Here is a 13,963-nt window from a genome sequence, read left to right as displayed (position 1 = left end):
TGATGGGGAGGTGACAGGAACCTACTCTGGGAGCCAAGGGCAGGAAAGAATGTGCTGCAAGAAATGCTGAACAAAAAAATTACAGGGTATAGGCAGAGGTTCCAGGGTGAGAGATAGAGATGAAGAGAAAAGTTAAGATTAAAATGGATTCATTGACATAATGTTGTAAAGTAACCAAGAAGTGTAAACCTGGTGTGGAAGCAATAGGTTGAAGTTGGTTGGAAACAGGTCTCCTGTGAATCCATATGTTTCTTTATCTGTATTATTACTGATGTATAATGATTGTTAAATACTGCTTACATTACCTGCAAGTAAATTTTTTCTGTTCAGTGACTAAGGTATCTGGTAACTGAGAATCTAAATAATCAGTTAATATTGAGAAGACTACACTTTTAATATTTTTTAAATAAATGTGAAAGAACCAAGAACTTCATTTTGTGCCCTACAAAGATGCACAGGATCATAAACTAAGTAATTATTTCCCAACTTTATTGTGCTATGATTTTTGTCCCTGTACCTGCATGTTGATGAATCTCATATAAAACACATCTGAGGAATAGTGAATAACAAATGTAAAACATATAAACAGTCTTTGTTAGTAAAGCTCTCATTTATCATTGTGTGTGCTTTGGTTTTCTGCTGCCAAGAAATCTGCTTTAATAAGATAATTTGTCAAAGATGTATTAATTATACAACAAGGATAACCCCAGCATGTCACAGTTCAATTCTCTTATCGGTGTTATATAAAGCTACTCTCATTAGCCAAGTTGCCTCTTGACTCAAAATACTTGTTTAAGTTCAAGGCACGATAGTTTATCCAGCAATGGAAGCATTACAGTTCAATTCCAAAACCAAGACAGTTTCACTAATTAAAAAACCTGTACCACCAGTTAAGGAAGGTTGGGTCCTAGTCAAAGTTGCATATTCAGGAGTGTGTGGCACTGATCTACATGTTTTTGAGGCAAGTACCAAAATTATTTGTTTGACAAATATGTTTTTGACAAAAGATATTTGTTTGTGTGTGCGTGTGTATGTTTGTGTGACTTACATGAAAATACAGAATTAATGTTTTCCTGGAGGTAATTATAGGCACTGTAAACTGGATTTCCTAATCACAGCTTCATCATTTTTCTAACGTTATTGATTGGATATGTCATATTGCTAGCTCAAGCTGTGTGTAAGGTTTTGAGACTTAACTGGTCAGAATCAGTTCTCCCAGGTTATTTCTAGCAGTATCATATTAAATAATGTCAATAATTATTGGCCAGTATCCTTGCTTACAGCATTTTCAAAAATCTTTGAGAAAGTAATGTACTCAAGAGCAGTTAGCCACATCAACAGTAATGGTATACTTAGTATATCACAGTTTGGATTTCAAAAATGCTGTTCCACTGAGACAGCAATATACAGTTTCACTGTCCACATAATAGAGTCTTTAAATAGTAAAATGTCATCAATATGAATTTTCTGTGACTTGTCCAAAGCATTTGACTGCGTGAACCATGACATTATGTTACAGAAATTACAATTTTATGGTATAAGTGGAATAGCATATGAGTGGTTTAAGTCATAGCTACAGAACAGGAAACAAAAAGTTTCTTTATATGGGTCAAGTGATCTAAATAAGTTTGCCACTTCATCTAACTGGAGTGAAATACATTAGGTGTTCCACAGGGTTCAATCATGGGTCCCCTTCTGTTCTTGATGTATGCGAACAACTTCCCTTCTTATCTGAAACAAGAAGCTGAACTGTTTTCTGATGATACAAGCACCATTATTAATCCAGTAAAAGAAACTCCAATTGAAGATGGTACAAATAAGTTCTTTGGAAAAGTCATTAATTGGTTTTCTGCAAATGGCCTTGCTTTAAACTTTGAAAAAAAAAAGAAAAAAAAAACACAGTACATCCCTACATCCAATTTTCTGCTGCAAAAAGTACAGTTCCTTCAATAAATCTAACACAGCAACAGAAGTCAGTAGACAGGGTAGAGCGTACTATGTTTTCAGGTGTACATATAGATGAGAATCTTAATTGGAAAATTCGTATTTTGGATCTTATAAAGTGACTAGGTTCAGCAACTTTTGCAATCAGAATAATTGCCAATTTTGAGGATATAGAAATTAGTAAGCTAACATACTTTGCATACTTTCACCCTCTGCTGTCATACGAAATAATATTTTGGGGTAACTCAACACTTTGACAAGAAGTATTCACTGCTCAAAAGAAAATGTTTAGAATAATGTGTGGGCTTCATAGTCTTGTAGGCATCTTTTTAAAAGATTGAGAATTCGTACAACAACCTCACAGTACATTTACTCACTAATGAAATTTGTTCTCATCAACAAGGACCAGTTTAAAAACAACAGTCTATCTTTGGCACAAAACACAGAATTCAAGCTTTCGCAACAAACTGTTGCCTCATCAGGAAAGAGGGAAGGAGAGGGAAAGACGAAAGGATGAGGGTTTTAAGGGAGAGGGTAAGGAGTCATTCCAATCCCGGGAGCGGAAAGACTTACCTTAGGGGGAAAAAAGGACGGGTATACACTCGCACACACACACATATCCATCCACACATATACAGACACAAGCAGACATATTTAACGACAAAGAGTTTGGGCACAGCCCAGACTCTTTGTCGTTAAATATGTCTGCTTGTGTCTGTATACGTGTGGATGGATATGTGTGTGTATGCGAGTGTATACCCGTCCTTATGTATTAAAAAATCTTGTTTCATATGTGCGTTTCTTGTGCACTTGACATGTTCCACACCATAACGGCTACCATATCATGTGATTGATCAATGGAACATGCAACCAACTAATTAATTATACAAAACTTTGGTTTATTAAGTCCTGAGAGCTTGAGTATTTGCTAACAGAACATTAGCAATCAAGCCAATTATATATACTCACTCTGGTTTAAAGCAAATGGGTTCTTGCTTAGTGAAAGCAAAACCCAGCAGATGGTATTCAGATTAAGAAACACGTTTCCATCAGATGATCCTAGTTGTGTTAAATTTTTGGGGGTATATTTGGATGATAAACTTTCTTGGAATCCACATATTAGGTATATTAGTGGTAAATTGTCTAGGGTAATCTATTTGTTAAGGCGATTAATGTACTGTGCACCTAAAAATTATGTTAGAGTATCTTACTATTCATTTTTCCAAAGCATCATATCCTATGGTATTATTTTATGGGGAAACTGCACTTGTATGCATGATATACTATTGCTGCAAAAGAAAGCTATTAGGATAACTACAGGCTCACCATACAAGGCTCATTGTAAACCTTTGTTTACTCAACAAAAAATCATGACAGTAATAAACCTGTATATTTATTATGTTTTAATCTACAGACAAAAGAACTTAACTAAAGTAAAATGCAGGGCAAATATACATTGTTACAACACTGGGACAAACAGCTGTATCTATATGCCCTACCACAGACTGTCAAAATCAGTTAACAGTTATGAACTTATGGGCCACAAATTATTTAACAAACTTCCACAAGCTATACAAAATTTACCAGAGCAACAATACAAACACTTTACAACTGGTTAGTTGTAAATCCATTCTACAATATAAAGGATTTCATGACCTGTGATATTAAACTGTAACGTTATTAACAATTCTGTTCTTTTATAGCATGTACTGTATTGTATTATGTGTATGACTTTGTCTATTGCTGTAATGGCTTAAAGACAATAAAATTATTATTATTATTATGAAAATATGGTAATTCAGTTTAAAGATATCTAGACATATTCTACTACAGAAAAACTGGAAAAAGTTTGCCTGTCATGCATGGTGAATGAGAAATTTAATTCATTTTTGTAGATATTCGTTTCTCAAACTCTGTGAAGCCATCTTTTCCCTAATACAAATAAAAGTTAATAAAAGAAGTAGTGAGAAAAATTTACTGGTATGTGAGAAAATTTTGTGTCCTACAAAGAAAGAATTTTGTCTGAAGTAAAGGGCTTGTAAGAACCAAGCAATAAATTTAAATTATAGAAACTACTGTAAGTTTGAAAATGTGTAAGCAGAAATGTAAAAATCTTGTATTGTGCACATAAAGTAATTGGATGAAGCAATAAAATTAAATATTTTACAGTTTTATCAAGAGACAAAGAACAGAAACATAAAATCAGAACAGGCTAGAATAATACAGTCGTCTTACACTAAGACAAAGCAAAAGAAAAAGAGTTTCCATAAAATTCTCAGATTTTTCACTCATCATGCCTGCATACAAAAAAAAAATCCAAAGAAGGGCAGCTCATTTTGTATTATTACAAAATAGGGAAATGTCATATGCGAGGTGGTGTGGCAATCACTAAAAAAAAAGGTTCCTTTATATTTTAGAGGCCTTTTATATTTTGACAAAATGTGCTGAATGGGAGATTTTTTTGTAGTTTTGAATATGTCCAAAATGCAGTGTTTTCATCTACTATGATTTGCCATAATAATGTTTATAGCTATCATGAACCTCTGTGTTTTTGTAATAGTTTCAAAAAGTACCTGATGAAAGCACAAATTTTCCTGTGAAAATAATGGTTTCTATGTTAAATAGGGTTCATTTCCATGCTCTGACAGTCCAGTTATCATGGGACATGAGTTCAGTGGAACTGTTACAGCTGTTGGATCAAACGTGACTCACTTAAAAGTAGGAGACAGGGTTGCTGTTGACCCAAACAGGTAAGAATCCTGCACATGAAACATATGGGATGTCAGCTTCTCAGTCATTAAGCAGCTTGTTTGTTTTTATTAAGAGCAAAAAAAGAACACTAGACAGTATAACTACCACAGACAGCAAAGTATTCCCTGATGCTACCATGAAAGAGGTGATTGCCAGTAACATTGTTACATTTATGGACTGACTTTTATAGTTAATCTCTTAAGAAAAGTCATGGAACTAACTGGTACAACAGTCCACATGAGAGCAGTCTGATACAGTTTTACCTAAAATGATCTAGTACAGAGTCAGAAGACATAGGAGTGAATTTTATAACTATGGGCATGTGCATGATCATCTTAAATCGGAACAAAATATAGGCTCTATAAATGCAAGTTACTCATAAACGTTCAGCTTCTTTGCTTGTTTTTAACTTCCATAACCTTACATTACTTCTAGATTTTCTTCATTCATTGTTCATACATACACTGTGTTCCATACATGCCATGATGGACAGGGATGTTGAATGAGTCAAGGTACAGAGTAATAGAGAGAAGTACCGGTACCTGCCAGAGACTGCTGCTATTAGCTATAGTCATTAATTAGCTATGCTCTATTTGCTCTCTTAAAGTCATAAATGATGATAATGAATTAAAAGGAAAAAAATGTATATAAAAAGAACTGTTATTTTCCTAGATGTACAGAGTAGCTTTTTTTTAACTTTTACTGCTTTCTTAATAACATACACTGAAAATTTTTATAAGTTGACAGTTTTCTATATCCTGTAAGAATATACAGTTAAAAGTTTTGCCTATTTGGTTTTACCTTCTCCAGTTCCAGATAATCTGGATGTGACATTCGCCTGCTTTATTTCTTCATTAATAGTCCTTGGTGTTGACAAACTGCGTTATTATACTGGCTGAAAAATGGGGTGGGGTGGGGGGTGGGGGTGGGGGGTGGGGGTGGAATTTCAACACTGACTACTGTAAATAATGCAGCCAACAGTTGCACAAAAGTACTTTCACTGTTTACAATCCTGCAAAATTACTCAGTTAATATGGCTAGTGCACTATTGTTTAACTTTCAATAAGCCTCATTAATAGCTTGCAGTCAAACATCAGCATACTGCTACAATAGTTTACTGTTGAATATCTATGAGCAGTAAAAACCTAACCAAACAGTTCTTGCAGAATAATGTGGCACGTATTGAACAGACACTGTCATTGTTTTAACACATGGCCTGTTACACTTACTTCACAGTTATGTTGATGCAGCTTTGTTGACCTAACCAGCACGAGTTTCTTGTCTGAAAATTGGCAGTTAATTGACTGTCTCGGGACCAAACTTCAGGCCCTTATATATAATCACAATAATAGATACTGAAACTATACATTGTTTGATGTTAGAGTTACAGAAATTACAATTAAGTATACCTCATTCAATTAACTGAATACATGGTAAAATTCTTTCTTTTTAAAAGTTTCTTCTATTACAAGAGTTAAGCTGAGTTATTTGTTTAAATGGTGAAATTAACAGATATAGTTATGCAAAAAATACTTTTGAAAAAACTGGTAATAACTTTGGAATTAATTAAGGCTGGTTTTGCTTATATGTTTCCGTGTAGTGCCAAATAGGTACTTAAAGCATGACAGGGTTTTGTCTTTCAAATGTTTATAATTAATACAGAATTTATATTTGTTTATAAGTCAATAATATAATTTAAGTTAAGAAACAATTACTGATTTCATCCTATAATGAAAAATATTAACTAGGTAGGAATAGTCAAAATGAATCAGGAAATTAATTACATACACAAAACTAAGCACAAAAATAGATCTGGTGCTATATTCTTTAAAAACATGGGCCAACCTTTCTCTTTCATGAAAATGTAGATCGTACTTATGTATGTTAATGGTAATTAGCTAAAAAGAAAAAAAATTAAGAAGTCAGATGGCAAAACAAGAGAGGAAGTAAAAAGATCCCAGCTTGCTTCTTCACAAGGAGAAGTGGCTAATAAAGCACAATTTTAATTTTTTGTTAAATATTGAGAGATTCTCAGTTTTGTACTTCACATCTTCAGATAGCATATTGGAGACCATAGTCCCAAAATACTGAATCTGACCAAGAGCTATTGACAGGAAGATGTGGTAGCCCACAGAAAATTTTCCAAGATGGAGGACATTTTCTAAACTGGCCTTTTTGATATGACAAATGTGGTTAGTTTTGAAATATGTATTTGAAGAAATAAATTTGTCAAGAAGTTCACAAAATTTATCATATCTCAAATGATTGATAGTTGCTCAGTAATTTTCAGGTAAATTTCTGATACCTAAACAGTGAGGATATTTCAATAGTATATGCAAAGCAAACCATTTTAAATTATTAATGTCAATATGGATGCCATACTTTTATTTAATTATCTGAATTTAAACCTTCATATGACTAAATAGTGGGTATCCAAAAAATTACACTGTACAACACAATTATAAGGTCGCTTTTTTGAAACTCCATAATTATCTTCCACTGCATTGTAGAAATTTGAAATTTGGCTCAAAGATGCCTACAGCCTTCCTCTGTAATAGTTCAAAAGCATGACATCTTGTGACTTCAGCCTTAGGCTCAGTGATACTTCAAACAGCAAGGTGTTGACATATGTGAAAAAAAAGGCAGAACTCAGAAGTTCACATGAGGTATAGGATGGGTTAATAATGTCACATTAGCATAACATTTCACATCAATTATGCCCATTGTCACCATGGACATGTCAGACAAGGTGAAGATCAACATACCCTTCTCATCCACTTTTACGCCTTTTCTTGATGCCTCTGCAATAGAGGTCCTAACCCCAATGCCCAGTATTGAAATCATGTAGTTTTCTTGTGGTGGCTGAATAAAGTATTTCAGACACAGTGCTGCTCAGAATCAACACAGAAAGGCTTCAGGGGGTGGGATAAAGTACATCAACTAAATCACCCCTTCCTTTTTGGTGTTGATTCCCACACATTCCACAGTAAAATATGACTGTTCCCAGTGTGATGAACAACAGGATGACATTCTTTAGAACCTTTGACACTACTGACATCCCCCTGGACAATTCACCCTTCTCTAAGAACACTGTGGGCCTGCAACACTGCTGATCATCATTGCACATCCTTTGGAGAGTAGTGCAACAAAAAATTTTGCTCTGGTGTACTGAGTGAAACCACTAGGAACTGTTTAAAACCATTTGATGAAATTTTAATATGAGCTGAAGCATTAGATGGTGTTTATGCTTTATCAGCCCTCCTTTTCACACCCTTCTGTACCTGGTCCTTACAAAAATTCACTTCTGATCTTGTTAACAGAATTACTGCATTACTTTTATGCTTTCTGTTTTTTAAATGTGATTGGCATAAATAAATTTGAGCAAAATGTTCTTGGAAGATACATTTTCTAGGCTGACAAGTAAATTGTAGCTTAAGGTCAGTATATCACTAGATGAATATGGGAAATCTCCTAAAACCATCTTCAGATTGGCCAAAAGAATTGACATTCAACAGCATATTACTGTACCTTATCTCTCCTGTACATCACATTATTGAGTAGCCATGACAAATCATGTGCAGAATTCATTCCATGTCCTAACTCCTGGAGAGGACATCGTTTTGATCCTAAAGTTCACACTGTTTTCTCTCTCTTCTTTAGTGAGAGAATGATGTTTGCTTTTACTGACAGATGTATATGGTCCAGAGATTAAGTATAGATGTGCACATCTATCACATAATAAGACTGTGTTTTCAGCCATGTAAAATTGAATGTGGAATTAGCAAACCATCACAGATCTTCTTTCTCCTCAGACAAATGATAACTACTGTTGTGATTCCATTGTCAAGCAAAGATAAGGGGGAATGGGTGAGGCGTTCCTGTGGAAACTGATAATGCATGACATGCACATATACTGCTGAGATGTTTATGGTGCTTGGAAACCATCCTGTCCATTTTTGTAGCTCAATAGCTCAACATCTCAATAGCTCTGCAAGGAGGTGACAGGTGAAAGATTGGGGGCACATTTTCAGCACTGCCCTGTAATTATGAACATCAGTCTTGACTTCAGGACAGTTCCAAAGCCTTCACCAATGAATCAACATAATTTCCTGTGAACAGTATGGCAACCAAAAAATTCCAAGATTTGTAGTGACTGCTGAAGTCACAGTACTTCCTGTCACACTAAGTAATGTGTAATCTGCAGACAGTTGTTGTAAGCCACAATTCATCTGACATTGCTTTATATATATAATCACAAATGCTACTAAAAAGAAATATACTGGAAACTGAATGTGATGATATCACAATCTTAGAAGACTCCTCTGTAATGTGTCCTACTTTATACTTTAAACTGGATTCTTATACTTAACACTATGTTATTACAGCTCATTTTTGTAGGATAAATATATTTTTAATTTTAATTGTTACCCCCAGAAGACTATTCCACAGTGCAACAGAAAATGAAAGCATGTTTGTGTATTACCATTTTTATCATCAATGGTATGCTCACATATACTTCATAGATTTTACTACAAACATCAGGCCTTAATTGTATCTGAACTAGGATCTTACTTGTGGTATTGAAGAAACAAATCCAAATGATATATTATTAAAGGAGAAATTTCAGACTCAAAAAGTTAGCATATTTGTTACCTTTTGTTTGTATCCATGTCTACAAATTATAACATTTCAGTGTCATAGTCATTGATGCTTCAGACTACATATGGTACACATTTCAGTGGCTGTGACACATGTGATGCCTGTACTGGAGGGCAGCCTCACTACTGTGAGATTGGTGGCATCTACAGAAACTTAGGAATGATGAATGATGGTGGGTGGGCTGAATATTGCCTTGCACCTGCCAGACAAGTGTATAAACTACCAGACAAGATTACCTTTGAGCAAGGTGAGTGGAGCTCCCTCTCATTCTCTCTCTATCCTTCTGTGTGGGTGTATTATGAAAATTTATTTTCATTTTTTATGAATCTTGAGCTTCCCCCATGAACCATGGACCTTGCCGTTGGTGGGGAGGCTTGCGTGCCTCAGCGATACAGATGGCCGTACCGTAGGTGCAACCACAACGGAGGGGTATCTGTTGAGAGGCCAGACAAACATGTGGTTCCTGAAGAGGGGCAGCAGCCTTTTCAGTAGTTGCAGGGGCAACAGTCTGGATGATTGACTGATCTGTCCTTGTAACATTAACCAAAACGGCCTTGCTGTGCTGGTACTGCAAACGGCTGAAAGTAAGGGGAAACTACAGCCGTAATTTTTCCCGAGGACATGCAGCTTTACTGTATGATTAAATGATGATGGCGTCCTCTTGGGTAAAATATTCTGGAGGTAAAATAGTCCCCCATTCGGATCTCCGGGCGGGGACTACTCAAGAGGACGTCGTTATCAGGAGAATGAAAACTGGCATTCTACGGATCGGAGCTTGGAATGTCAGATCCCTTAATCGGGCAGGTAGGTTAGAAAATTTAAAAAGGGAAATGGATAGGTTAAAGTTAGATATAGTGGGAATTAGTGAAGTTCGGTGGCAGGAGGAACCAGACTTTTGGTCAGGTGATTACAGGGTTATAAATACAAAATCAAATAGGGGTAATGCAGGAGTAGGTTTAATAATGAATAAAAAAATAGGAGTGCGGGTTAGCTACTACAAACAGCATAGTGAACACATTATTGTGGCCAAGATAGACACAAAGCCCGTGCCTACTGCAGTAGTACAAGTTTATATGCCAACTAGCTCTGCAGATGATGAAGAAATTGATGAAATGTATGACGAGATAAAAGAAATTATTCAGGTAGTGAAGGGAGACGAAAATTTAATAGTCATGGGTGACTGGAATTCGTCAGTAGGAAAATGGAGAGAAGGAAACATAGTAGGTGAATATGGATTGGGGGCAAGAAATGAAAGAGGAAGCCGCCTTGTAGAATTTTGCACAGAGCATAACTTAATCATAGCTAACACTTGGTTCAAGAATCATAAAAGAAGGTTGTATACCTGGAAGAATCCTGGAGATACTAACAGGTATCAGATAGATTATATAATGGTAAGACAGAGATTTAGGAACCAGGTTTTAAATTGTAAGACATTTCCAGGGGCAGATGTGGATTCTGACCACAATCTATTGGTTATGAACTGCAGACTGAAACTGAAGAAACTGCAAAAAGGTGGGAATTTAAGGAGATGGGACCTGGATAAACTGAAAGAACCAGAGGTTGTAGAGAGTTTCAGGGAGAGCATAAGGGAACAATTGACAGGAATGGGGGAAAGAAATGCAGTAGAAGAAGAATGGGTAGCTCTGAGGGATGAAGTAGTGAAGGCAGCAGAGGATCAAGTAGGTAAAAAGACGAGGGCTAATAGAAATCGTTGGGTAACAGAAGAAATATTGAATTTAATTGATGAAAGGAGAAAATATAAAAATGCAGTAAATGAAGCAGGCAAAAGGGAATACAAACGTCTCAAACATGAGATCGACAGAAAGTGCAAAATGGCTCAGCAGGGATGGCTAGAGGACAAATGTAAGGATGTAGAGGCTTGTCTCACTAGGGGTAAGATAGATACTGCCTACAGGAAAATTAAAGAGACCTTTGGAGAGAAGAGAACCACTTGTATGAATATCAAGAGCTCAGATGGAAACCCAGTTCTAAGCAAAGAAGGGAAGGCAGAAAGGTGGAAGGAGTATATAGAGGGTTTATACAAGGGCGATGTACTTGAGGACAATATTATGGAAATGGAAGAGGATGTAAATGAAGATGAAATGGGAGATAAGATACTGCGTGAAGAGTTTGACAGAGCACTGAAAGACCTGAGTCGAAACAAGGCCCCTGGAGTAGACAACATTCCATTGGAACTACTGAAGGCCTTGGGAGAGCCAGTCCTGATGAAACTCTACCATCTGGTGAGCAAGATGTATAAAACAGGTGAAATGCCCTCAGACTTCAAGAAGAATATAATAATTCCAATCCCAAAGAAAGCAGGTGTTGACAGATGTGAAAATTACCGAACTATCAGTTTAATAAGTCACAGCTGCAAAATGCTAACACGAATTCTTTACAGACGAATGGAAAAACTAGTAGAAGCCAACCTCGGGGAAGATCAGTTTGGATTCCGTAGAAACACTGGAACACGTGAGGCAATACTGACCTTACGACTTATCTTAGAAGAAAGATTAAGGAAAGGCAAACCTACGTTTCTAGCATTTGTAGACTTAGAAAAAGCTATTGACAATGTTGACTGGAATACTCTCTTTCAAATTCTAAAGGTGGCAGGGGTAAAATACAGGGAGCGAAAGGCTATTTACAATTTGTACAGAAAGCAGATGGCAGTTATAAGAGTCGAGGGACATAAAAGGGAAGCAGTGGTTTGGAAGGGAGTAAGACAGGGTTGTAGCTTCTCCCCAATGTTGTTCAATCTGTATATTGAGCAAGCAGTAAAGGAAACAAATGAAAAATTTGGAGTAGGTACTAAAATCCATGGAGAAGAAATAAAAACTTTGAGGTTCGCCAATGACATTGTAATTCTGTCAGAGACAGCAAAGGACTTGGAAGAGCAGTTGAATGGAATGGACAGTGTCTTGAAAGGAGGACATAAGATGACATCAACAAAAGCAAAACGAGGATAATGGAATGTAGTCGAAATAAGTCGGGTGATGCTGAGGGAATTAGATTAGGAAATGAGACACTTAAAGTAGTAAAGGAGTTTTGCTATTTGGGGAGCAAAATAACTGATGATGGTCAAAGTAGAGAGGATATAAAATGTAGACTGGCAATGGCAAGGAAAGCATTTCTGAAGAAGAGAAATTTGTTAACATCGAGTATAGGTTTAAGTGTCAGAAAGTCGTTTCTGAAAGTATTTGTATGGAGTGTAGCCTTGTATGGAAGTGAAACATGAACGATAAATAGTTTGGACAAGAAGAGAATAGAAGCTTTCGAAATGTGGTGCTACAGAATAATGCTGAAGATAAGGTGGGTAGATCACGTAACTAATGAGGAGGTATTGAATAGGATTGGGGAGAAGAGAAGTTTGTGGCACAACTTGACTAGAAGAAGGGATCGGTTGGTAGGACATGTTTTGAGGCATCAAGGGATCACAAATTTAGCATTGGAGGGCAGCGTGGAGGGTAAAAATCGTACAGGGAGACCAAGAGATCAATACACTAAGCAGATTCAGAAGGATGTAGGTTGCAGTAGGTACTGGGAGATGAAGAAGCTTGCACAGGATAGAGTAGCATGGAGAGCTGCATCAAACCAGTCTCAGGACTGAAGACCACAACAACAACAACAATGAATCTTGAGCTATCTAGCCTATTAATAAGGACAAAATACAGCGTTCATTCATTCATACATCACATTTCATAGATATAGAGGACATTTTTTTATAATATGAAGAAAGTTGAAACAGATATTAATAGAGAGCAGCAGTTATCCCAAACTGCTTCTGTAGGTTGTATTACCAACTATCACAATTTTTAATTAACTAATTCATTCAGGTAACATGTTCTATAAATCTTACAGTGAAAGAGAGTGTTATAGGATGTGAAGCAAATCAAGTTACACATTAACATACAGAAACAATCACTGCAGGCTATCGCTGTAAACTTATGCATGTATGCTGTAAATAAAATTCCACCATGCCCTCAATCTCCTTGATTGACAATGCTGTCAGTTTCAGAAGACTAGGCCTCTGTCTTCAGACAGCTGTCAAATATAATTAGATTATTGCCTATTTTTCAAAACTGACAGCACAAAGGACATTGCGACAGAGGTGTTATTTTAATTACTGCATTTATGTTAAATTGTACTAGCTACTGGTTAGAACTAGAGCTAATTTAGTCACACTGATAATTAAAGGAATTGCAGTACCTCTTGGGTATTAGGAGAAAACCAGTTAATGAAAAAATGGCCACTGTTCTTCCTCTCACCTACTGTTTTCTTTTATTGAATTGTTTATATGAGTTTTTTGATTGCTTTGATCCATGGCTTTCAGGATGTAATGTCACAATATCACAGATATGTCTTGCAACACCAATGTTTTTGGAATACATTTTAGTTGGCATGGAGTAGCCATTGTATTTGAGGTAATAGTTACATTTGAGATCACAGTATGTTTTAAAATGCTGCAGCAGGTGGATATCGTGATACTGGATAGTAAATCTGTAAATCACTTTTGCTACCTTTCTTGTAGATCAGTGTGACCTGTGTTTTCAACATATGAATTGAACATGATTTGTATTATCAGTAACAATACAGTATTTTTGTTAGTAAC

At 36.1% G+C, this 13,963-nt stretch overlaps 1 protein-coding gene across 1 annotated transcript in view; it reads left to right on the top strand.

The window, feature by feature from the left end:
- The first annotated feature begins 762 nt into the window (after positions 1-762).
- LOC126203514 (uncharacterized) overlaps positions 763-13,963 on the top strand; it is a 73,673-nt gene continuing 60,472 nt past the window's right edge. Inside the window, exons 1-3 of the mRNA XM_049937839.1 lie at positions 763-961; positions 4,570-4,694; positions 9,435-9,601. Coding sequence (XP_049793796.1) covers positions 824-961; positions 4,570-4,694; positions 9,435-9,601 — 430 coding nt within the window. The 5' untranslated portion in view covers positions 763-823. The remainder of the gene's footprint in view (positions 962-4,569; positions 4,695-9,434; positions 9,602-13,963) is intronic.

The sequence above is a fragment of the Schistocerca nitens genome, chromosome 9 (assembly GCF_023898315.1).
Source record: "Schistocerca nitens isolate TAMUIC-IGC-003100 chromosome 9, iqSchNite1.1, whole genome shotgun sequence".
Lineage (NCBI taxonomy): Eukaryota > Metazoa > Arthropoda > Insecta > Orthoptera > Acrididae > Schistocerca > Schistocerca nitens.
The sequence above is the reverse complement of the archived record's forward strand: the minus strand, read 5'-3'. Positions and strand labels throughout refer to the sequence as shown.